The 24,841-nt window shown below is 47.5% G+C and overlaps 2 protein-coding genes across 2 annotated transcripts in view; one reads left to right on the plus strand and one right to left on the minus strand.

Annotated features, from left to right (window-relative positions):
• Nucleotides 1-47: 47 nt before the first annotated feature.
• On the plus strand, nucleotides 48-2,394 carry SOX7 (SRY-box 7). The gene is made up of 2 exons (XM_026041305.1): nucleotides 48-258; nucleotides 1,398-2,394. Exons 1-2 carry the CDS (start codon nucleotides 48-50, stop codon nucleotides 2,243-2,245), a joined length of 1,059 nt encoding a protein of 352 aa, XP_025897090.1. The 3' UTR covers nucleotides 2,246-2,394.
• An 8,960-nt stretch (nucleotides 2,395-11,354) lies between these two features.
• The window catches only part of CUNH8orf74 (chromosome unknown C8orf74 homolog), a 13,937-nt gene continuing 450 nt past the window's right edge, over nucleotides 11,355-24,841 (minus strand). Inside the window, exons 2-4 of the mRNA XM_026040993.1 lie at nucleotides 23,920-24,112; nucleotides 13,464-13,864; nucleotides 11,355-11,573 (exon numbers count right to left, since the gene is read on the minus strand). Coding sequence (XP_025896778.1) covers nucleotides 11,355-11,573; nucleotides 13,464-13,864; nucleotides 23,920-24,112 — 813 coding nt within the window. The remainder of the gene's footprint in view (nucleotides 11,574-13,463; nucleotides 13,865-23,919; nucleotides 24,113-24,841) is intronic.

A 24,841-nucleotide genomic window follows, 5' to 3' on the forward strand; every position in this document is an offset into this window, starting at 1 on the left:
GCCGCGCCGGGGGTGGTGGTGGGGGGTCCGCGGCGGCGGGGGGGGTCATGTCGGCGCTGCTGGGACCCTTCCCGTCGTGGCCCGAGCGGCTGGAGGGCGCGGGCGAGGCGCTGCCGCCGCCGGCGCGCGCCGACAAGGGCGCCGAGAGCCGCATCCGACGGCCCATGAACGCCTTCATGGTGTGGGCCAAGGACGAGAGGAAGCGGCTGGCCGTGCAGAACCCCGACCTGCACAACGCGGAGCTCAGCAAGATGCTCGGTGAGGAGCGGCGGCGGTGGGGGGGACGTGGGGGGAGCCCCGCGCGGGGCGCAGAATGTGCCCCCGGGCCAGACCCGGGCACCCAGCGGGGTGCAAAAGCTGCCCGGCGCCTGCAGCCACCCTGCCACCCCAATGGGTGCAACCCGTGTGCAGGTCTCGTACCCCGTGCGTGGGCAGCCGTGCACCCCCCTGGCCACCCTTTGCGGTGCAGACCGTGCACCCCGCCACCCTCCAGGGTGCAGATCCTGCCTGGCTCCAATGCACCCACACGGTCGCCCCTGTCCTGGTCTGGCGCTCCAGGGATAGGTGCTCCAGGGGGCAAAGGTTGCCCAAGTCTGATACTTGTGTGTGCAGGTCCCCGTGCACCCACCCTGCTGYCCCATGGGCTGCAAACCCCAACGGGTGCAAATCCTGGGGGAAGGGGTGCCCCCCGCCAGCACCCTGCAGGCACCGAGCACCCACCAGGCCTCTTCTGGGAGGCAGCACAAGGAGAGACTCCCAAATTTTCTTTGCCTCTCCTTGAAGACTCGCTTGTCCCCAACCACTCGACCCACCCCAGTGCTTCTGGGCCAGGCAGAAGCGGGTCCTGCTGTTTCYTTTTGGGAGTCACCACCCGCTTTTAGTATAGACTCATTCCCAACCTCTCATCCATCCACTCCTCCTTACTTTTCCCYCTTCCCATTTTCTTTTACAAAACTGAGAGGGAAGAAGGAAAAAAAAAGAAAGAGAAAACCAGCCCAAACAGTCCRAGAAAAATCTTCTGTATTGCAACACAGCCTCGCCATCCGTTCTTGCCCCAAGCTGGTGTTTCTCCGGACAATTTTGTGGTGTTTTTTTCTGGATAGTGTTTGCAGTGCTTTTTTTCCAGACTTTTTTTGTTTTGGTTTGGTTTTGATTTGGGTTTTCTTGGGGAGGTGGTTTGAGGTTTTCCAGGCAGCGTCTCCGCTTGCTGCTGTAATTTTTGCAGCCCCTTTATCATCGATCCCATTGTCCCGTGCCCGGGGACCTGACAAAGTCCTTGGCGCCACTTGGGACGTTTGTCTCGGGTACATTTGGGTGTCACGGAGCCCCGGCCTGGAGCTCCATCCCTTTGCACACTCCGGAGCGGCGCTGAGGGCAATTTCCCTTCTCCCTTGCAGGCAAGTCGTGGAAGGCGCTGAGCCTGGCGCAGAAGCGGCCCTACGTGGAGGAGGCCGAGCGGCTGCGGGTGAAGCACATGCAAGACTACCCCAACTACAAGTACCGCCCGCGGCGCAAGAAGCAGGTCAAGCGCATCTGCAAGCGCGTGGACCCGGCCTTCCTGCTGGGCGGCCTCGCGCGGGACCAGAACGCCGTGCCGGACAAGCGGACGGGCACCCGGGTCCCCGGCGACAAGGAGGCGCCCGGTGAGTTCCTGCCGCCYGCGCGGGGGTACCGGGACGCCCCGTCCGGCAACGGCACCACCAACGTGGACACCTACCCCTACGGGCTGCCCACGCCACCGGAGATGTCCCCGCTGGACGCCCTCGACGCCGAGCAGAGCTTCTTCTCGTCGCCGTGCGCCGAGGAGCACCACCGGTCCCACCTGGCCGGAGCGCCCTTCTCGCCCGAGTACGCGGCGCCCTCRCTGCCCTGCAGCCCCCACGCGCTCGGCGCCTGCATGATGCCCCCAGCCGCCGCCTGCCCGGCCCTTCCTCCTCCTCCCGGCTACTACGCGCCCGCTTTCCACCCCGTCCAGCACCCCCAGAACCTCCCCGGCCACCTGGGCCAGCTCTCGCCGCCCCCCGAGCATCACCCAAGCTTCGACAGCCTGGACCAGCTGAGCCAAGCGGAGCTGCTGGGGGACATGGACCGCGACGAGTTCGACCAGTATCTGAACAGCCCCGGGCACGGCGAGCACGGCGGGCACGGGGCAGCGGCGCCGGCGGCCGGCGCCTCCGAGAACAGCCTCATCTCCGTCCTGGCGGACGCCACGGCCACCTACTACAACCACTACAGCGTCTCCTAGGCCGCCGGGAGCCCCCCCGGCTGGATGAGGAGGGACGTGGCCGGGAGCCGGAGCTGCCGCCGGGATGTCGGTGGGCGTCGAGCGTCGGGTTGCGCTGCGGCCGCTTCCCTTTTCCCAGYGCCAGGAGGGCGGCAGCATCCCTGAAATCCCAAGGCGGGGAGCRGAGGAGCGATGGATTTGGGGGGGGTTGGAGAAAAAGCCAAGGTTTGGTTGTGCYGGGGAGCTGCGGCCACAGGGAGGGAGTGGAGCCACAAGGAGGGATCCGGCGGCATTCCCGGTGTCAGGAAGCGCTCGTTCCCAGCGCCCTCAAAACCGGCACCGCCACCGGCCGGGATCCACGTCCCGGCCGCCATCCTGGGCTGGGAACGTTTTTTGGGATGAGCACTTTGGAAGAGAGGCGATGAAGCAGTGGAGATGGTTCTTCTGTGTTTGGAGATGCGGGGCCCGACGCCGCCCCGAGCTGGGCTGTGTTATTGCCTGTAATAAAACCTGTACCTTGATTTATACGGCCCATTATTTTATTTTTTCCCCCTTCCCTCGGATTTTTGTATTGCTAAGAGTTCTCCTTCTTTTGGTAAAGATGAAGCTTTATTTTAAATCACTTATATGATATGATTAATCTTAGTGTTTACTATATGGCACTTGGTAATGATTAGTTAGTAGCACGGCTATGATTTTTTATTTTTTTATTTTTTTTATTATTTTTTTTCTGGTTTCAGTCCTGAACATGTATTAATAATAATTGCAAATAATACTAAAAAAAACCCCRCAATTTCACAGGTTTTAAGCTAATACATTCCATCTTTTGTGTGTGTGTGTGTGGCTCTCTGCATTTTGAATGAGTGTGGATACGAGTTTGCATAAAATATTTAATTTAAATAGATGTGTTTTTATACACTGATTGTTTCACGATTTAAATAATCGCTGTAGCTATTGACAGAGTTTTCAAAGGAGAAATGTTTCTTGTGAGAGTGCTTTTTTTTTTGGTATTTTCAGTCAAACTTTTCTACTCCCTTTTTTTTTTTTAATAAAATAAAAAGAAAGATCTGTGGCTATCTTCACAAGTTGTAGTCTGCTTTCTAGCGAGCAGCAGGAGCTGAATATGCCTTTCCTTTTCGTACTGCATCTGATGGGTAGAAAATCACTTTAATGGGCCAGATCCTGCTCTTACCATGGGGCCCCTTAATGCCGAGGGCTGCCTCGATGCGGGTCAGGAGGTTAATGTGAACTTTGCCATGGACACAAATGATGTTGCTGGTTTTGGGGTGAGCGTGTGTCTCCAGAGTGTGATTTTTTTGACTCTAGTTAGGGCTGTTTTCTCCAGTACATGTTAGGACCCCGTTGAAGGGTCCTTGCTGACCAAATGCGGGTCGAGACTTGAGACAGATGGAATTTGGTGACCTGAGATGCTGGTGGCCAGGCAGTGCCTTCAGGCTTGGCTAGCAGAGAGGTGCGCAGACCTTGCAGGCCTCCTCCAGACCTGGCCTGAAGCTTCTTGTGGACCAGCTTCATAGCCTGATGTTGGGTGCTAGGTCAAGCTTTGACCATGAGCCATTGACCCAGATGCAACTGGTACAGATTCCCTGAGCCAACCTGCTCAGTCCAGAAAAAGCCAAGGAGCGAGTTTCCTAAGCACCGTGTGGTGAGTGCCCATGCATGCTGGCCAACTCTAGAGGTTGGCCAACCCAAAAGTACCCTACCACCCAACCAAAAGTCTGGGTTACCTCCACTTATTTCTGTCTCTGGGAGCCCAAGGTCACCGAAAGTGTGAGTCTTGATGATTGTTTGGGGATGCATGAGTGTAAGCACTGATCCTGTATGTGGGACTGGAGCAGTCACACTGCTCCATCCATGAGCCCTGGTGGTGTTCCAGGGCCAAGGGATGCTCCCAGCACCTGAGTGTGTCTCCAGAGCTATTGCTTTAGGTCTGGACACCAGCAGCTATCCCTTCCTGGCCAGAYTCCAACCATAATGTTTGCACGTGGTGGGATCCCAGCCCTGGCTGCAAATGCTCGGTCTGTGGATTGCAACATCCCAAAGTCCACAGGTGACCGGCACCCACTAGACATGCCTTGCATGCAGGGAACACTCTCAAGTCCGTTTTCCGGGGGAAAAGGGTCTATTTGTGCATCCCTTTGGTGTCAGAAAGCCACGGAGCCGCGTTGCGCTCCAGGCGACACCTCAACCCCAGGTGACTCCTGCGAGTGGGACCTGTCGCTGCTTGTCGGTCCCAGAGCCKCACGAGGTGAGGTGGATCTGTGTCACCCCGTGCTGAGCGCCACAGCCAGCACTGCAGGTCCCAATCAGGAGCTGGGATTGGGAGACAAAGCCAAGCGAGGGGCGGCTCCCTGGGAGCCGGGGCTCCGCAGATGGATCCGGCATCACACCCAGCGCCGTGGGGAGCGGCTGGGACACCAGGAGCCCAGACGGGATGTGGCAGCAGGGCTGGGCACAGTGGCAAATGCCATGACGTGGATTGCTCCCAGCTTCACCCAAGTCAAAACACATTTATATAAATATAAATATAAATATAAATATAAATATAAATATAAATATGTATAAAAATATATATTTTTTTTAATTTAGTGCTTTAGAAGAGCAAACTTAGGGTCATTCCAAATTTCTCTCCTCACAGAGAAGGAGCCTTTTATAAATCAGTTTTGGTACCCATCACATCCCCACTCTGCGGGAAGTCCTGTGGTTTGTGGGCTGTGCTCTCTGGCATGGGCTGGGAAATCACAGCAGCCCAAACCAGGGCCGCAATGACCTCAAGCCATGGCCTGGTTTGGACATGGACAAGACCTTCCTGGCCCGAGAGGTGGCCGGGGCACGAGCCCTTGGTCCTCCTGTGTCCATCCCCGTGCAGAGCCCAGGTGGCGGCACGGGCCATGGGGAGCCGGGATGAGGTCACCTTCCTGGATAGCCCTGCGCTCAGGGCCAGTCGTGCGTTGTCTTGCTTTGGCCATTTCCTTCAAATACAAGGAGCAGGTGGTGCTTCTTCTCCCAGAACGATGAAGCCCAAATTTTGTTCCAGCTCCTGGTGGGGGYAGCTTGTCTGTGAGGACCTCATCATCTGGCCCCATATCACCCAATAGCGAGATGGCAAGAGAGGGGCAAGAAATTCCTGGAAGGGGGTGGTTTGACCTGGGATTTTCCTGTTGCAAAAGAGCATTATTGGGTGTAGCAAGAGCAAGAACCATGCACTGGGGCAGTGCTTGGTGCTGATGATAGCTTGCGCACCTCCACAGACAGGTTCTCCAGAGGTGGGAGCTGTTGGAGTGGTGGGAAAGGGGACAGCATCTCATTGGGACAGAGGGATGGGGAAGCCTTGGAGGAGACCACAGGCTGGGAGGTGAAATGGGAGGTGAAACATCCACCTGGTGTCTAAGCAGGCACTGTGGCTTTTCATCCCATGGGAGAGGTTGCCACTTTACCCAAAGGATGCAAATACCCAGGGAGGGAAATGGAAGCAGAGAGAGGGGTAAGGAGACCACAGTCACCCAGCAAATAGATGATAAAGGAGCCCAAAACTCCCCCCAAACCCTTTTTTTATGCCCCCAACAACACCATCCTGCTCATGCATGTGCACCCTCTCCCTGGGTCTCTCCTTGCTCCCACTYCCCTATCCCATGGCATCGTAAGCGGAGCCACCTCCGCTCCAGCATGCCGGGCAGGATCCGGCCCTCCCTGCCTTCCCTGCAGAGGAGGGAATGGGACAAGCTGCTGAGTGGTTTCCTGCACCGCGCTGCCAATGGGAGCCGCTTCTGGTGTGGGGAGCAGGGGAGGATGTATCTGGAGCTGAGTGTTTCCTGGCTGATAAGGACAGCCCCTCCTGCCGGATGTTATGAGTCCAGGTCCTACCTCCAGGTTTCAAGCAAAGGGGCCGAGGAAAAGCCTGGCTGTTTATGTCAAGGAAAAATAACTTCTCCCTCTGGGCAATCTGACGGCTCCTCCAGTGCTACGTGCAGGAGAATAAACAGGGGGAAGGGGAAAACAGGCAAGGGTGCCGGTGCTGAATGCACCTGCAGGGTGCTGCAAGTGATGCAGGGCGATGCAAGAGAAGGTGCAGGCAGGAGGGCTGTGGACACTGGGGTGCATGTCCCTCCCCTCAGGGCTGGGGTAGAAAGGTGCCGGGATGAAGGCAGGGGGAGCTGGAGTCAATACGGAGTTGCTCCATTGTCATTCCACTTGGCCAAACAGAATCCCAGAATCTTCAAGGTTGGAAGGGACCTCTAGAGATCATCTAGTCCAACCTTCCTGCTCAAGCAGGCACACCCAGAGCAYGGGGCACAGGGTGGCATCCAGGCGGGTTTTGAAGACCTCCAGAGAAGAAGACTCCACAACCTTCCTGGGCAGCCTGTTCCACTGATCTGTCACTCTCACAGTAAAGAAGTTCCTCCTCACCTGGAGACGGAACTTCCAAACCTAGAGGGTCGCTTCTCTCTGCCCCATAGGCATCACCTGAATGAAAACCAGCCTTCAATAAATCATTGCTCAGTTCTCCCAGCATGTAGGTTTGGGACAGAGAGTCCCTTTGAGGTAGGAGCTGAGGACACCAGCTCCAACTGCTCTGTCTCCAGGTCTGGGCTCAGCTTCGTGCCCATCTCTGCTCCCCAGGGAGGCTTTGAAAGAAGGTTGCAGGTAGAAAAGCTGTGTCTGGACTGACAGCCCAGCCAATTAAGGAGGATGGAGAAGTTGCACAGCRGGTTTGGAGCGAATAGGACAAATGGGGAATCTTCTCACATGGACAAATTTCCATCCTTCTGCAAGGCGTCAGTAAAATCCAATGCTAGCTGGAGTCATTTTTCTTTTGGAGCACCTGCAGTAGTCTTGGGCTCCACAGAACCCAAGCCAAAATCCTCCTGATGCCTGGAAGCTGGCACATGTTCAGAGATATCTCTGGAGAAGGATAATCCCAAAGACTTATGAGGTCTCCACACTCCCCTTCATGTGCTCATCATGGAGCACAGGTCCTGGAGGACTCATCACCCTCAGCTTGTGCCCTATGAGTGGAGCTCATGGGCATAAGTTAGCACTTTGTAGCACAGGTATGCATTATGTTTTTAGGAGCATACTTGGGACCATGCTTCTCCTCAAGGGACTGAAACTAGTCTTGGTTAGTGGCAGGAAAAGCAGTTGCTGGGAAAAAAAATGAGCTAAGGATCAGGTGTTTGTACAACGCAAGCAATAGCTTTCCTTCTTTGCATGAGAGGACAGGGAGAGACCTGCTCATCACACAGTGCATTTTCTTGGTGAAAAMCTTGCAGGCTCTTCCACTTTCAGTACATTTGGGCATGGTGGTAATCTTTAAAGTTTTAGAAATTCTTTTTTTCTACTCATCATTAGGACCACCATGGGCTCCCTAGAAGACTACAGACCAGGAATCACTTTTTGTCTTTGCAAGCCATGATTCTGATTTGGGATGTCTCTACAAGATCTTGCACTCAGGGTGTTGCAAGAACTGGGATGAGACMCCACCACAGAGACGGTGCCCAAGCAATGCTTCTCCAGATCTGTCAGGGTCACTGAGAGCTTCATTTTTCACATCAAAGGAGAAAAATCTGAAAGTAGAGAATATCCAAGAAATTCCTTTCCAGGATGGGTCGTGAGAGTGAACATCCTCAGGGCCTCTCACCCCTATTTGCTTCCATTTCAACACAGTAGGGACAGTCTGGGGTCATGTTCTCCACCCTGTGGGACAGARAGAGAAACCCAAGAGACCCTGGACAGAAATAAGGAGAGGGGAGAAAACCCTTCTCTTCCTCCTCCTTGGCACCTTAGGCACCCAATGTGCCCCAGGGATGGAAGAAGGACCTGGACGTCACACAGGAAGAATTAGGGGTTAAAAAATACCATGCTAGGGACATGACCTGTGCCTGTTACAGGACAAGTCAAGGACTCCCATGTCCTTTSTGCTCTTGCTCCCCGTCCCCCCACCAAGAAACCTCCGCCACCACCCCAGCCAGCCGGGACCCTCCCAGGCTCCCCAAGCCCAAGATGTTGATCTTTGCCTTTGATTTCTAGGAGCTCCCATGCCTGCTGCCGCAGCGCTTGGCCCCCAGAGCTTCACAAGGAACAAAACATCAGAAGGCGGCGCAGGAAGGAAAGGAAACCACRTGATGGGCTGAGTCATGATCCTGCCGGCTCCTTGTCCCGGCCTCCCGGCGCGCAAGGAGACGGATGGCACCAGGCAGCAAAGAGACAGCGGGTCCCTCCTAGCCAGCAGGGAAGGGGGATTGGATTCCCCAGCCAGATGTTTTGGGCACTGCTCCTGATCTTAGYGACTGCTCTTGATCTAAGGGGCTGCTCCTGTTCTTGGGAACCGCTGTTTTCTTGGGCATCACATGGTACCACAAAGGTTATCATGACTCAGCCCTCTCCYGAGGAGATGAAAAACAAGGTGTAGTTTGTTGCTGAGCCCACCGTGGCCCAGAATAGGGGTGTTCCCTACTCTGCTTTTCTCATTTATAGGAGATATGATGTATATAATAAACTTACATTAGGCCAGACCCAAGGCCAGCACAGTCTGTGACTTTGCTTCTGATAGTGGCAAGGAAGGTGTGTCTGAAGATGAGTATTAAATGGGGCAAAAGTGTGATGCAGCTCAGAAATGCTCCCACTTTGGACAGTTTTCAGCTCAGACTTTGATGCAGAAGAGAGATCTCTGTGTTGAACCAGTTCCAGTGGGACTTTCCTTTGCACATTTCCTTGGTTGTGGGTTCAAAATTTTGGTATTCATCCACACTCTATGAGAAGAATCACCTCCTTCTGTTGGCTTGATCCTCCCATTTTCCAGGTTCCCTTGGCACCTTTTTTTCTTAGGTTACATGATTCCCTATTTATCTTCTCCAAGCTACTTATGACTTTTCAGACATAAATCACATCCCACCTCCTTAGTCTTCTCTTTTCTAGTCTGAAGAGCTCCAGTCTTCCTCTCTAGGTGCTGGTTAACAAGCACGAAGGCTTGATTTGTTCATTATTCCTTCCAAGAAGACTTGTTAAGCACTGGTGGGGAGGTATTGCAAAGGGGGACTTATGTATTATCAAGTTCCAACAGCTTTAAACTACAATTATTTAGGGGGATAGTGGGTAGGGGAGATACTGAGGGACAGTGGGTGGTGTGTGGGAGAGGGGAGACAATAATTTGGGGTGCCAGGGACAGAAGCAGGACTAGCTGGTGAAAGAGGCTGAGGAAACAGCCGAGAAAGGAGAGGACGGATGTGGGCAATCTTGATTTGGCACTGAAGACTAGGGCTGGGACACTGTTTGAAGGGATGCAGCATGATTGAAATATATTGGATGAGGAGGAAGATAGATAAAAAGAAAAAAAAAAAAAAAGGACTGAAGTAGAGGAAAGGACCTTTAGGAGTGGAGACCAGCCTAGGAAAGGGAAAGCAGTGAGACTGAGACCTACTGGGCCATGCTGGGATGACAAACCTTGTGATACAACCCAAGACTGTAGATGTCCAGGAAAAAGGCAGGATGAGGACAGACTGTACAGGATAAAGAAGGGATTGGGTGGCCAATGAGAGACTAGGTCAGAAGAGTGGGGCAGCATGCCTCCTGTGGCCCCTTCAGAGCTGGTTCAAGGAGGCAACAACCATMTCTGATGCCCTGATAGTTCATGTAGATGCATCTATGCTGGTAAAAAAAAAACAGCCCAGGACCTCTTATCTAAGCCTGAGTCCAGCTGGTCCATCCTTAGAATCCTTAAGGTTGGAAGAGACCTTTAGAGATCATCCAGTCCAACCGCCCTGCACATGCAGGGGGGGGTCCTTAGTGCAGGTCCTTAGTGTTAAATGCAGGTTTAAACTCTCAGTTTCCAAAAGATGACAGCATCCAAAGTGCTGACTGGGAATGACTGACTGAACCAGACCCAAACCTTGGTTTGGCTTGGGTCAAAATCATGCTAGAGAGTTTACTAAAACAAGGGTGATCATAGAGGAGCGCATGGAGAGGAGATCCCGACCTATTCATTATGAGTATAAATGCAGACAGGGGCCATTGGATAATGCCACAGGACAGGACTTGGGTGGATTTGTCTGCTAGGTTCTTTAAAACCTTAGAGAGCCTTCCCACCTCCCTGCCCCCACATGCACGATAGCTAGAGAAGTGTATTACAGTTGCACAGTTGAGTGCTCCAGTGTTAGGAAATGCCAGACTCGAGCATGTTTGTGCAACCTCCCTGCTCCCTCCAGGTGCCAAGAGAGCTGAAGCTGCATGAGATGCTGTGATGTGAYTGAGCAGTGAAAGGCATTCATTGCATTGCCACACTGCAGGATCATTTGTGAACTCTTCTGTTTCCCATTTCCATGGAGCCATTGCCACTTTCAGCTCCCATTTTCAGCACCCATTTCTTTACAATTTGAGGACCTTAATACACACCAACGTCTCCATGTCTCTGCGATAGCTGAGAGTCAGGAGGTTATGACTTATCAATGGCCAGGAGTTTGGGTGTGACACCAGTGACTGGAATATGCCCAGAAGTTCATCGTGATTTGAAGAATAACAAGTCCCTCGTGAAACTTTCACATTTGGACCTCCAAATAAACACAGTGTCCTCTCAGTGTCCATGCAGTGAGAACTGCTGCTATTTCTTACCTTGCTGACAAATGCTAGAAGTGAGGCTCGGAGCTTAAAAAAAAGTCTCTCCCATCAGCAATATGCTGCTGACAAGTTGCCTCTTGCAACGCTGGTGTTGAGTGAGGACAGAGTGGCACCGTATTTCCAAACTTGGATCTCTAGGGATGCCTTATGTTGTCTGAGGATGTTGAAGAGAGCTAAAACCTTCTCTATTTCTCAGAGGTGTCTCAGAGGACACCTCGGCTGTTGTCTGGGGAAGTGCTAATTTTCTCARCTTTAGAAAGTAGCTGCAGGAGGCATTCAACTGAATAACTTTTCCTCTTTTCCACCTTCAGTCTCCATCAAGGTTTATCTATCTGCTGTATCCATTTGCCGTTAGCTCTTTAAACTTTATTTAATCTAGTGAGAAAAAGAGCAGCAGTAGGTGGTGTCAAAAAAGTCAACTCAGAGACCGGAAAAGGATAATCCATGACCAAAGAATATTTCTGGAGAATTTCCACCAGGTGCCACACAAGCCAAAATATCTTTATTTCTTCTTTTTTCTTTCTCGAGGTTTAGGTGTCTTCTTGGTTCGGACATCAGGGACAAGAGGAGGAAGATTAGAAACAGGAGGTTTCAAGGATAACATCTTCTTTTGGAGTCTCAGTTCCAGGATTTCAAAGGTGGCCTGGATCTCAGCCTGGAAGATCTCACGTGTGGTTTCTGCTTCGGCTCTTATTACCTCCTCCACTAAGGACTCCAATCTCTAATGAAGCAAACAGAAACACAGAAAAGTTGTGATTTCTCCTTTTAGAGTTGATTCTTACTGGCAAACTGGAATGAATCCAGATTACCAGGATGGGTAATCCTCCTGAAACACATGGTGTGTAAAGAGAGTCTGAAAGAACTTGCTTAGTTTGGAGAAGACAAGGCTCAGATACCTAATGGGAAACTGTAGAGGGGACAGAGACAGTATCATTATAGAGATATACAAAGGTAAAATAAAATACAAGGGACAGAAGTTGTGGTAAGTGAAATTCTGGAAGTAGTTAAGCGTGGGGACAAGGTCTCAGTGTGGCCATGGTTCTCCATCTCCRGAGGTTATTGAAAATTCATCCCAACAAGGTGCTGCTCTAGTAACCTGCTCTAGTTGTCTCTGCTTTAATCAAGGAGTGGGAGTTGGACTAGAGATCTCCAGAGGTCCCATCCAAACTGAATTATCCTAAAATTCTCCTTTGTAAACCCTCCAACTCTCTTCTCTCCCAGCATATGGGACTCAGCCCCTGGACGCCTAGTGGAATCCTTTCAAACAGGGATCCTTTCTGTAAGGGGTCCTGTGAAGAACACTATGATGACTGTGCAATGTCCCTGTTTCTTTGTGACCCCATACACTGGGTTGGGTGKGAGTCACAGGTCCAGCTTGGTGCAACAGCTTATCACAGAATCATTAAGGTAGGAAGTGATGTATGAGATCCCATATGGGATGGGAGCAAATCCATGATGGGTCCTCTTTCAAGGCAGATGCTCATCTTTGAGGAAGAAAGAAATGGGAACTGGTTGYTTGAATAACATGAGGTTGAATGGTCCTTCCCAAACCAGCCTTGCATTATAAACCTTTCCCTGCTGACTCCAGAGGAAGGAGGAGGAGAAAACCATCAACCCAGACCACCACCACCACCATCTTGCATGCCTTGCTTCCCCCAGCCTCCTGAAAGCTCCCAAAGCAACKCAGAGAAAGTTTCTTTTTCAATGTAGGGGACTGACATGTAAGGGACTTGCTGTAATTAAAAATCCCATTAGGGCTTCCTGGTTGTTCTTCCCTGCTGCTTTCCCGAGTTCAAAAGGTGATTTAGGATGACATGCTCCGCTCTACATGAACTTGCCAGCTATTGCCAGCAGCATGACGAGGCGCCCCTTCATTGTACATTAATTCCACTAGGCATACGGCCCAACAATCAAAGTATCTCATTAAAGTTTAATTAAATTTCCCAAGTGATTTGCTCCCRGGCTGAGAACCTGTAAAGCAAGCTGAAGCAGGTCTGTATGTGTATGTGTGTGTATGTATGAACATTTTTTATTATTATTTTCCATCTTTTCTGGTTTTTTTTTTTCTTTTTCAGATTATTTTCACGGGCTAGGCGATGAACTAGAAGCAGAAGTAGCAATATAGTCCAGACTGTATGAAAAAAAGGTGAAATCCTACAGATTTTATGCACCCACTGCTCCCACTGATCACTGATATCTGTCCTCCTGGAAGAACAGCAGGATCTTTCACCACAGCCTCTTTGTGGGAGGCAAGTAGGAGTTGCTTTGCTGAGGAAGTAGAGTAGTCACTCTCAAATTAGTTTCTGCAGCCAAAGCTTAGCAAGATTTAAAAAAAAAAAAAAWTGAAAAAAAAAAAAGGAAATCCCAAATCAATAGCACTTCATGGCAAAAGAAAGAGATTTCTGTATATCCAAGTTAAGTCCCACTGGACATGTCTCATCCTCTCCCTCAATCTCATACATGAAACATTGGCAAACAAGCAGATAGCTGAACTGATTTGCCCCAAGTCTAGAGAGTGAATTGGTGGCGGAGGCTTGGAGCCACCTCCAGCCTCTTCGGCCTATTGCACCTAACAGTGTCTCTCTCTCAAAAAAAAAAAGGGGGCTTTTACCTCTTTGTCTAGCTTCTCACTTGGGTCTTCCACCTTTTTGTACACCTTCTCCAGCTTGATATCCTTCTCCGCCTTCAGCATCTTTTGGAGGTGCAACACATCGGTTCGTTTTTGGGTCTCAGCCGCTGACAGGGCAGCAATTTGCTGCTGGTGTTTTTCAACCTCTACTTCTACGCCAGCCTCCAGCGGGAGAGGATGCGGGGGCACGCAGACCTCCAGGGTGGCATAGCTCTGCTGCACCGTCCTCTTGTGGCACAGCAGGAACTGGTAGAGGTGGAAGTGCTTGAAGTACGTGTTGAGAAAGTAATCGCACAAGATGCCCGGCTTCAGTGGCCTCAGCTTCGGCTCACATGCCGAGATCTTTTCATGGAAGACTTTGAGGGCCTGGGAGATGGTTAGACCTGGAAAGAGATGAAAATGGTTCCAGAGACYTAGATGAAAGGAACCAATGAAGGGAAACCCTTCATTGATTCAACCCAATGAAGGGAAAGAGACTCTTCCAGGAGAGAGTCTCCTATTTTTAAGGTCTTATTAGCTCTTCAGAGGTGGACAACTATTTCCAGGGACTCCACAGGAAAAAAAGGTAATTTAGAGACTATATGTGCATAAAGGTGAGTGAGTGCAGGCCTAAATGAGGCTTCAACAGTCTTTAAGAGTTCTATATGCAACATTTTTGGTACTCTTTCTTTGAAAAGATGCAGCTATCAGTAACTTAACTTCTTCTTCCCCTTTATTACTATTTAGTATTGTTGTTAACCTTAGTTACTATTATTTTTATTGTTGTTGTTGTTATTATTAATACTACTATTTTCATTTCCTGCAATTTCTCCCTGGGCTGGGCAGAAGGTGGGAGGCAGCTGTTTCCAAAGAACTGCTAACCCAATCTTACTTAAGGATTCTCCACAACAGCCCAGAAAACTCTGCCTAGAGGCATATGACTAGTAAAGCAGTTGGAAAGTAGTTGGAYGTGCAGTTTGGTATCTCAGCATTCACTCAAGGAAACCTCCCTTTGCTACTTTGCTGCATGGCATGAAGATGCACCTGAGTCATTGTCTTCAGAGAAAGAAAACCTCTCCAGGGTGAATCCAGACAATTGTTTACAGGAAGGCTAACTAGGGTCAGGATCCATGATCTACTTTTGTGGTGAATTGGCCTGGTCTGGCCAAGCCGATAGAGYTAAATCCTCTTCAGAACAAGGTGGCTCCACCTGAACAAGGTACCAAGAATGTTCCTTGACCCATTGCTGGGGACTTTGTGTCAGTGGGCTCAGACCAAAGCCAAGCCAAKGGTTATGTTAATGACAATGTGAACGATTAAGTTCTCCTGGCCAGCCTATGTCTTGAACCTGACGAATAGATGCATCCAAAAAGGTCTCTGTTATTTCCTGCTGGCTGGAAGTTAATCTCCAGATTAAAATTCCCAGAAGACAGAAGAAGGAGCCAAGGCTGAGGCCTCATTCAGGGGACTGCAAAGATTTACAAGCAGAGACATTTCTGATCCCTGCAGAGTGATTGTGYTCTGTCCTAGCAAAAGTGGAAATTCTCCTGTATTTTTCCTTCAGCTGGAGTGGATGGATAGCAAACAAAAGCAAACACTAAAACACTTACTCATATCGAAATAAGCATGAACACAAAATCCAGTCACCCCCTCGAAACTCAAGTGAGGTGGGGATTTCCATGTATTGGATATGTTTCCAGATATAAAGATAAGAGTACAGCTGGTCAAACATTTTCCATTGACGATTTCCTTGCAGAAAACATCCTTCTAAGCAAGAAAAAAATAACTTAAAAGAAACTTCTAGGTTTAGCTTAGTTCTCCTTAAACATACTTAGAGAGAAAACACATTTTATATAACTTCTTCACTTTTTTTTCATATTTAATGACTCACGTACATAAAGGAAAAAGAAAGTGATGATTAACCCATTAGAGTGAGCTGGTTTGATTTTTTTTTAATTTGTTATTTCTTAAAAAACAAAAACCAAATCAAATTTTTACAGCAAGATCCAAACTCTTGCAGAGTTTATAGAAATTTATAGAAAATGGAAAATTTAATATATTTTCATAAACTATACCTATCTCTTTTTTATTAGCTGTAACTGAGAGTTTCTTAGTCAAGTTAAAATTCCTTTTAATAATCAGATGTATCAGTTTGGAAGTCAATTTAATCTTCACATCTTAAAGAGAACAGAATGGAAATATAAAATGCCCAGTTCCGAACCTTTCTTGTTTAGCAAACAGTCTCAACCTTCAAAAAATAAATGAAGCTCTAAGAGCTTAATTTTAGAGATAACATCCTGTCAAAATTCCTTTGGAACTGTTTTGACTGTGTGTGATGAAGGATATTTACAACTTGGTTTCCTATGGAAATGTAGTTTCTGCAGTCTCACTACTATCTATGTCTGATGCTCCTTCCCCCCACTACTTTGAAATCTTTTGGCCAGTTTCAATCCAAAATGAGAGAGTGGAAGATGTTTCGAAGATCTGAAACTCAGACAATTTCAATTGAAAACATCTAGGCAGACATTTTCCGTCTCTGATGATAGGATCACAGCACATGCTCAGCTCTATTACTAGATATTAGAGAATCTACACGGACAAAAACCATGAGCACTGTTCCTGGTCTGCAAGACGAGCTTAGAGGTGAGCTCCGCACAAAATGACATCTGTATGATGCAGAATTACTCAGGGCTGGTCAGGCTTCCAGGCATCGATTTCTGGTCGTGCCATGACCTGCTGCACGATTTTGGGCAAATCACAACATTCTTCTCATCCTCATTTCTCAGCCTGWAAAACTGGGGATGCTTTCAGCATGGAGTCATCTTACAAGACTAAAGGATTGGGTTATTTGGCAGGGAGAAGGTTAGAACCTGGACCATTTTTATGATTCCAAGTTCAGAAGCAGGATTAAAATTCAACGGAGACACCTAAAAGTAGGTGAGTTGAATCCCACCTCTAATGTCTATAGAGTAGACATCAGCTTGAAAACCTGACTTTATAGACAGGAGAGAAAAGGGAATTGCTGGGATGGATATCCCAGAAACTGCCTGGGAGCTAAAGACCATTCTTAGTTTCTGATTAGAGGATGTTCTAATATTGGAGGCTGTTCCTAACCCATCCAAGCTCAATGCTCAACTTAAAAACGTTAAACCTAACTTTGCGATTTGGTAGTGTTTAGAGACTGAGTATAACAGGAATAGAACTGGAAAGAGATGGGGCTTCCATCACATAGTCCTTTCCCAATATGGGCAGTGTTCAATGGAGGCAATAACAGATAGTGAGGAAATATTGAGGTTTCCACTTTACTGTCATTTTGCAGCATTTCCAAACAGAAAGATGTCTTTCTTATTTTAATTTTTTAAAGTATATTCCTCCAAGATTATTAAAAAATATTGAAAGTATTATAAAGTCTGCTAAAGAATTTTGACATTAGTTGGTGAGCAAGGTTTTCTTACTGAATGAAAATATGAGGTTGCAATAAATACATAAGACTGATACATTACTGCTTCCAATTAAACAAAAACAAAGGAAAACAGAATCAGAGAATAGATATTTTTCAGGAAAAAAAAAAAGAAAAATGTAAGAGGTTTTTTCTGAAATGCTCCTTTTTGTCAAAGAAAGAACTATGATACTCRAAACTGAGAGAATAATTCAGATTGCCTAATTTTCTATCAATTTCAGCCAACAAAATGACGTTTGCAGAATTGGTGAGTACTAAAAATCAGGTGTGGGGACTACATATGTTTGGAGATGGTAGGGAATAGTGATCCCTTTCCTAACATTACAGCTGAGTTATGTTAATGGCAGACGATAATTACCCATGGAGTGAGTCAGGGACAATTACAGTCTTGCTTCTGCCCCCAAATCACTACATACCCTTTGACAAGTCCCTTAACCTCAGTGAGCACTGGTTAACATGTCTGCTGTACAGGAATGATAATTTTTCCCTTAAGGGAACAGGGAAGTTTAATTACTTAGCATCCGTTATGCTCCGCAAAATCCTAAAGAGCTGGGTAAATGCACACTTATTACAGTTTCCTCCAATTTGACAATAATGAGTTGGAGAGAGATTGGTGCCTCTTGGGAGGAATGTCTGCAGTAAACGGTTGAGCTTTGGGAGATGAAGTTATTGGCATGGAGATATTTGGCGAGCAAGAAAGATCCACAGTCCTTCCAGCAACACATGGCAAGAGCACAACCAAGTCTACTGGGGAAGTGAGGAGAAGTTGTGTTGAATAAACTGATGTGGTGATTAAGTGCACGATTCCCTTGATGCTCTTTGATGGGAAATGTCTGAAAGACCTGAATTCCGAGGGGATTTGGAACCTGRTGTCCACTGAGCTCATCTGGAGAAACATCTCCTTGACTTTCTTCAGGCTTGTGTTCATGAATGAGTCATGTCACAGGAATGGTGTTAGGGAATGACAGCTGGGAATTGCCTGTGCACACCTTATTCTGCCCAGGCATGCAAATCCTTTAGGGATACCACTGGATGAACAAGAAAGGGTTAAGTGTCCAAGTACCCTCCATCTTTCTGCAAATAAAGTGGAATCTACATGTGCAGGTATCCAGGTGCATACATTAAAAAAAAAAAAAAGTAATAAACAGCTCCCCAAATCCAGCAGCTTTGCACACATTTATCAATAAGGAAGAGGCAAAATCCTTGTGTTATCAACATTAYAGTGGCACACAGTGGTGAAAGGACAGGCTCGGGGGCAGTGTTTGTTCAACGTGCACAGTGCAATACAAACCTGTCTCTGCAGTAATTAGTGCTGAAACAGKCACAATAGCTGGTGACGCCAGAGGAGAAAGAATTCCTCATCCATCACGACTACCAATATTATCCCAGGCCAGCCTAGTGCTCCGGTCCTGGTGCTGTGTGACCCTCCTTCTATTAGCAAAGCTAATAGAGATATGACCTAAAAGCCCAAGGCTGAGCTGATTGGCTTAAGTTCTCCCTAGTCAAAGGCAAGGGCTGAGGCACTCCAGAAGTGGTCTGGATATCTTAAGACAGGAAAACCTGTCCTTTGAAAACACATCCTTTATCCATTCTCCAGTCTTTAGGTCATTCTCCATAACAGGTAGAAGGGGAATTAGAGTTGGACTTAACCAGCTGACTAAGGTAGGGTGGCTAATAAGACCCAAATTTGCTGATCCACCCTCGTTGTTTTACTGAATGTGTGAATATTGCTATTTTAACTAATCTGCTGGAGTATCTTGGTCAGGATCCAGCAAAGCCCCTTGCCAGCTTTGGTACGAAGAACAAGAAATAAATAAATAAATAAATAAAATTAAAAAAAAAAAAAAAAAGGAAGACTGAGGTAGGGTACCTCATCTGAAGATCTGAAGTATCCTACAAACTAAGAATTAAGAAGGCTGAAATTTTGAGTCAACATATGTTTAGGATGTAGCTTCACTGTGACCACATGCTGGTTTCATTGAGTGAAACCCCCTAAGATTTACTGGAACTACCTCTTATTTACTTCATTTTAAGCGAACTCAGGCAGGCCAGCTGCAGTTTACTCCTCCCTTTTATTGCACCCCCTTAACACCTAATCACACCCACATCTACGTTTGGTAGCTCCACCGAAGCACAAAGAGCTACCCTGGATTTACAGCAGCATAACCCAGAACTCAATGAGGTGCTATGATTTCTGCCCCGGGACGTGCAGGAAAGGAGCAGGCAGAAGAGACACCCAAGTTCAGCTGCACAGGAAAGTTGCACGTAGCACCAAGAACCAGCTGCACCCCAACGCTGAAGGAAGAGGACAGCTGTAGCGGAAAGAGATCACAAGGCAATGCTTGGTCCTCAGCTCCCTGGAGCTGTTAAGTTACTCCAGGCTTAGGTAATTTGGGCTGYGGTTGCAGCTAGTTGTGGGTAGGTGTCTGCAAGCTATGCAAGAGCAATGGAGAAAAAAGAGCTCAGAGGTCTTCTAAGAACCAAATTTTGCTTTCTGCAAAATGGTCTCCCCTTCGTCTCACACATTTATCACACTTTCTATCCCATTAGTGCCTCTGATTTCCTTCCGTGTTTGTCTCCGATTTTGTGTGAGAGCACAGGTTGTCTCAGGACTTATTTTTCATTAGTTCCTCTACAAGGGTGAGAGGCAGGAGAAAAATGCAGTAACAGAGAGCACAAAAGGCAKATCCAGAAATATCCATGAAAATGCACCTCCAAATATTTGTCAGGCACACCCTAAATCCTCAGTTTTACWCTCCATCCAGTCTTCTTAAACTGAAAGATTGTTTTTTATTTGCCTTCATTCCAAAAAATTATTTGTGGAGGTACACTCTGGCTCCTTCTCAGGACTTCAGTCTATCATTAGCATCACATGCATTATTCAAGGGCTGATTATTAATGAATCAGCATAGATCCCTCCCCTTTGAAAGCTTAGAAAAGCTTGCAGCTTTGTCAGAATGCCCTATGGCCCTTCCTGACCCAGCTGATTGCAAGAGGAAATTTAATTTCTTAGTGGTGTTTAATTAAAATTTAATCTAAATTGTTAAGGAGTGGATGTCCCCGAATAGATTTTATTTCAAAGAGAATGTTTAAAAAAAGAAAAAAAAAAAAAGAAAAAAAAAAGAAAAAAAAAAGGTGTCCTGATCTTGTGTAGTGTCAGGAAAGCAATGAAAGGCCACAATTCTGCAAGGAGGATGACTAGATTGTAAGATCTCTGGGTCAAGGGAACAAGGAGGTTTGGGGGTTGTTTGATCCATAACTGACATTTTATTATTTGCAAAACAAATAAGGCATGAATTATTATTAAATTAATGTTCTCAGAAGGAGAAGCAGTCAGAAGAGTCAGTAGCCAACAAAACTTTCACCTGCATTATTAACCCTCTGCTAAATTCTGTCTAACCATAGCAATCCAGAAGCAGTTACGTAGTTGTGCTCAGCTACCTCTCAGGCCATGCTTCCCTTTTCCTTTCTCCTTCCCCTCAAAATCCAGCCTGCAGCAATTTAATTAGGCTGAGATCTCATCCCGTATTGGATGTGTCAAATGGATAAAGCCTGCGGTAGAAACAAGTTGTCTGTGACAATAAGTCACCTTTGAAATCAGCATTATGCAAATGCGACCAACCCTAATTTGTGTGAACAGGCCTGCATTATCTTATGAGTAAACAGTTCTAGGAGTGTCAGAAGATCAAATCTCTCAAGCTTCCCTATGCAGGGTCGAATCCAGGGCAGATTAGGACATTTGCTTCTGTTCTGTCCCATCAATGTGGTGCTTAGGGCCTGTGGGTTCCAAGTGCCATCCAGCTAGAGGCACCAGCTCTCTGATGAATTTTGCCTTAGTAACATCTTAGTTTTGTTTCACAAAACAAAGCCATGGCTYCACAGCTAATAAAATCCCCAGTGGACAAGCAGGCTTAGCCACATATCAGCACAAAGTCTTGTTCTCTCATTGCCAGTGTGGTAGACACGGTCCACCTCCAAAAAATAAGGGAGATGCATATGTCTTGGTACCTAGAAAATATGCCATTCCCTGTCCTCTTTCAATCTTGGATAGAAGATAAGAAGATAATTGTTCTTTCACTCATCTTGTAGGTGGGCATCTCCTTCTGAGCTGTGTTGATGTGGCTTTGCTCCTGGTTTCTTTCATTAGCTACTCCATCTTTCTCATTCTCAATGAGGGAATGCAGGATAGAAGGATCTAATATCCTTGTTTCTCACTTAACCTAGGTCAGATTCGTGTCTCAAATGTATCAGTTCAAGTAGGAAGAAATTTAAAAATGACAAGGAGATGGATTAAAAAAAAAGAACCCAAAAGGAAGGACAACTAGTTTCAGCACAGGTTCTGAAATGCAAAACAAACCAACAAAACAGCAGAGGCTTAATCTTTGTATGGAAGTATGGAAATATTTGGCACATGTGAATGTGAGCCCATAGCCAAAGTATTGTATCTGGCTTTGGACTTCTCCATGCAAGAAAGACATTGACAAATTGGAACGAGTCTGGCAGAGGGTCACCAAGACAAGTAAGGTGTTAGAGCACAAGATTTACAAGGAGACACTGAGTGTGCTGCGCCTGTTGAGTCCTCAGCAGAAACATCTAAAGGGAAATCTTATTGCTGTCTTCAACTGCCTAATTGGAGGGTGTAGAGAAGGTGGAGCCAGATTCTTTGTGAAAGCCCATAGTGAAAGGACAGGAAGCAATGGACACCAATGTCAAAAATAGGAATCTTGATCAGACATAAGGAAAAAAAGAAAGAAAAAAAGAAAAAAAAAAAAGAGAGAGAGAGAGAGAAGGAGAAAAAGGGAGAAAGAGAGAGATGGAAAGAAGGAAGGAAAGTGAGAAAGAAAGAGAGGAAGAGAGGAAGGAAGGAAGAGAGGAAGGAAGAGAGGAAGGAAGAGAGGAAGGAAGAGAGGAAGGGAGGGAGGGAGGGAGGGAGGGAGNAGGAAGGAAGGAAGGAAGGAAGGAAGGAAGGAAGGAAGGAAGGAAGGAAGGAAGGAAGGAAGGAAGGAAGGAAGGAAGGAAGGAAGGAAGGAAGGGAGGGAGGGAGGGAGGGAGGGAGAGAAAGATCACCAGGATGCTCAAAAATTGTAAGAAGTATTAGGGAGGCAATGGGATTTCCCTCTTTGAAGATATTCAAAATATGGCAGGGCAAGACTCTCAGGAATAACCTATAACTTTGAAGTTGGATCTAACTTTAAATTCATACTGCTCTGAATGAGATGGCTGGACCAGAGACCTCTGGAAGACCCTTCTGATCTGTAGCACTCTGTGGTTCTAGAGCCTAGAACTCGGTGGTTCTAGAGACTCTGTCAAGAGCCTAGGACAAGTCCCAAATTGCAGGCTTTCCTCTGCCAATAGTGTCTGTAAAGGAAACTTTAAGGAAGTTCACACCAAGCACGGCAGCAAAAGGTGACTGCCCATCAGGACTCAGAGCCGTGCTAAGTACACACCAGGCACACCCAGTGGTGTGAAGTGACTGTTATCTCATAAGCAAACAAGCAAAGTATTAACTCTAATTTATTTCTTGGCAGCAAGTGGGGGCAAGAAACAAACAGCCTGATGATGTTTATAAACGGCCACAACACTGCAGTTATTTTCAAGTACTAATCTACCGACTAGTTCTGCCCACTCTGAAACTCTAAAGCAATGAAAAATGAAGTTCTGTAAGGATACAACCCTCAATATTTACAAGCAAGTGAATTCTGGGTTCACTTCAGTTGATTGATAAAACCCCAGTAGCTCTATCAGCTTTAGTGTCATCATTCTAGTTTTACTCTTCCGCAACAGAGAATATATATCTAGAACTGATATACAAGGAAGCATGTGATCTCAAGCAACGTAAGGTGTCATTACAAACAGAAAACAGAATGTTCTTTGCTGTCACACATGGGATGTAAGTTTAAGTCTTTGATTTGGCTTCTCACTTCTGATACAGTTTTAGGTATACTTTGAAAAGATTGAGAAAATGATTGAGAAAAAGAGTAAAACGCCAAGATGGGATCTGATAGCAAAGCAGAAAGCCTCATGAATGGTTTGAGTTAAGAAGTCCCTTGAGATAGTAGAAAGTGTAAAGTGCTTTCCTCCAGGCTGGATGTCCCCTCTAGGGAAAGAAAATGTCCATGGATAAGCTTTCAAAAGGAGTAAGCTCTCACACATGTCAGTATTGATGGTATATATTAGGTCAAGCTGCTCCAGTGGACCACAGCACATGCAGAGCTGGGAGCAGACCCCTTACTTCCAACCTTCCACTGGCCAGGTGCATGGAGTAGCTCAGATCCCCGTTTGGCAGGAGATGGATGGATGTTGTCATCGTTATTACAAAACAGGGAAGCTCTTCAGCAGCTCACTGGGAGGTAGGGTGAGGGCATGATTTCATATCAATCACTCCGGTATGAATACACCGGCAACCCTACCCGACTTGTTTGGCTGGGCTGCGCTCCCAGACGTTTAGCCCAGAACAAAGCAGAACACGACTGTTTCTGGTGTCACCAGTAACCATGGCTCTGAACAAACTCTTCATTCTCAGGGTTGTTCCCAAGCTGGGGCAACTATCAAACCACCAACGACTATTCTACCTTTATTTACATACAGTGCAAATCATAGTCCTTCTTGGAAGCAATACCTGCCTGCTACGGCCTGGATTTTGAGCTACTCATCCTACAGTATTTCATAAGCACCTCTCTGAAAACATTTCTTCCTCTCCATTAGATTGGGTGACTCAAAGTTTGCTACACATCTCCAGGTTTCCCATGCTACCCCAAAGACATCCCTCATTTCCTTATCCAAATGGGACGAGGTCATCCCTATGGCTGGATCTGGGCCCATTACCATGCTGTAAGTGCAACCAAAGTACTGAATGCTCAGAGGAAACAGAAGGTGCATTCAGGGTTATTTCTTCTAGTGATGGCCTCAGGTTGCTGGCTTCCTCTCAGCTTTCCATCTCGTACAGACAGGAGAGACAAAAAGCTCAGCCTGGACCACATCAGCTCGACCCTTCCTCACCTTTCATCTCCTCGAGGAGCTCCTCGGCAATCTTCCCGACCGTCGCCACCGCTGCCCAGGATAGGCCTTTCCTTGCAGCGAACATGATGCTGTTGTAGAGGATGTCCAGCCGAATGCTTTGTTGCAGGTCCCAGACTTCATCGAAGGGCTCCCACCCCAGGAGCTCCCGCAGAAGCTGCCGCCCTTCCTCCCGCTGGCACCAAGGAAGAAAGTGAGTGTGGTACAGCCCCAAAGCCCACACCACGTGCCACATGAGACCCTCTGAGATGTTTCTTCAAGGTGTTCCAGACATTCCCAGGAAGAAATAAGAAGATGGACACTGCCTTTATTCATTGGGCTATACAAGCCTCAGGASTTTAGGTTACTGAAAGACAAACTCTCCATCCTAGGGCTGCCCCTTCTCCCCATGGGTTGGTGGGAGAAGAAGGTGGATCTCTTCCCTCTCCTCTTCTTGATGGCCTGATGGAGGGTCAGGCTAATCCTCATCCTAATCCTGAGGGCACTGAGAATGCTAAGGAGAAAACAGTTGGCAGATCACCTTTCTGTCTCCATTTAAACAGGGAGGAAAGGGCAGTGTACTCTGGCTCAATGCATATGATTGCCACCAGGCCACCTCCCAGGATGGATATTCTCCACATCAGGGACACTAATGCCTTGGCAAATCATCACATTCCTTTGAAACGGCTCATTCTGTGGTTGTGAGGGGGTTTGGGCATTTCCATGAGGCTATGGGAAGCCAAGGCTCGTGGTTGCTTGGAAGACATTGCCGCTCTTTCCAAGGGTAAAGTATAAGCAAGTTTCTCAAAATAGAAAGCAAAATGAAAGGGAAAGGGAAAGGGAAAGGGAAAGGGAAAGGGAAAGGGAAAGGGAAAGGGAAAGGGAAAGGGAAAGGGAAAGGGGAAGGGGAAGGGGAAGGGGAAGG

This window comes from Nothoprocta perdicaria, unplaced genomic scaffold, assembly GCF_003342845.1.
Source record: "Nothoprocta perdicaria isolate Ctin4 unplaced genomic scaffold, notPer1 scaffold_101, whole genome shotgun sequence".
Classification (NCBI taxonomy): Eukaryota; Metazoa; Chordata; class Aves; order Tinamiformes; family Tinamidae; genus Nothoprocta; species Nothoprocta perdicaria.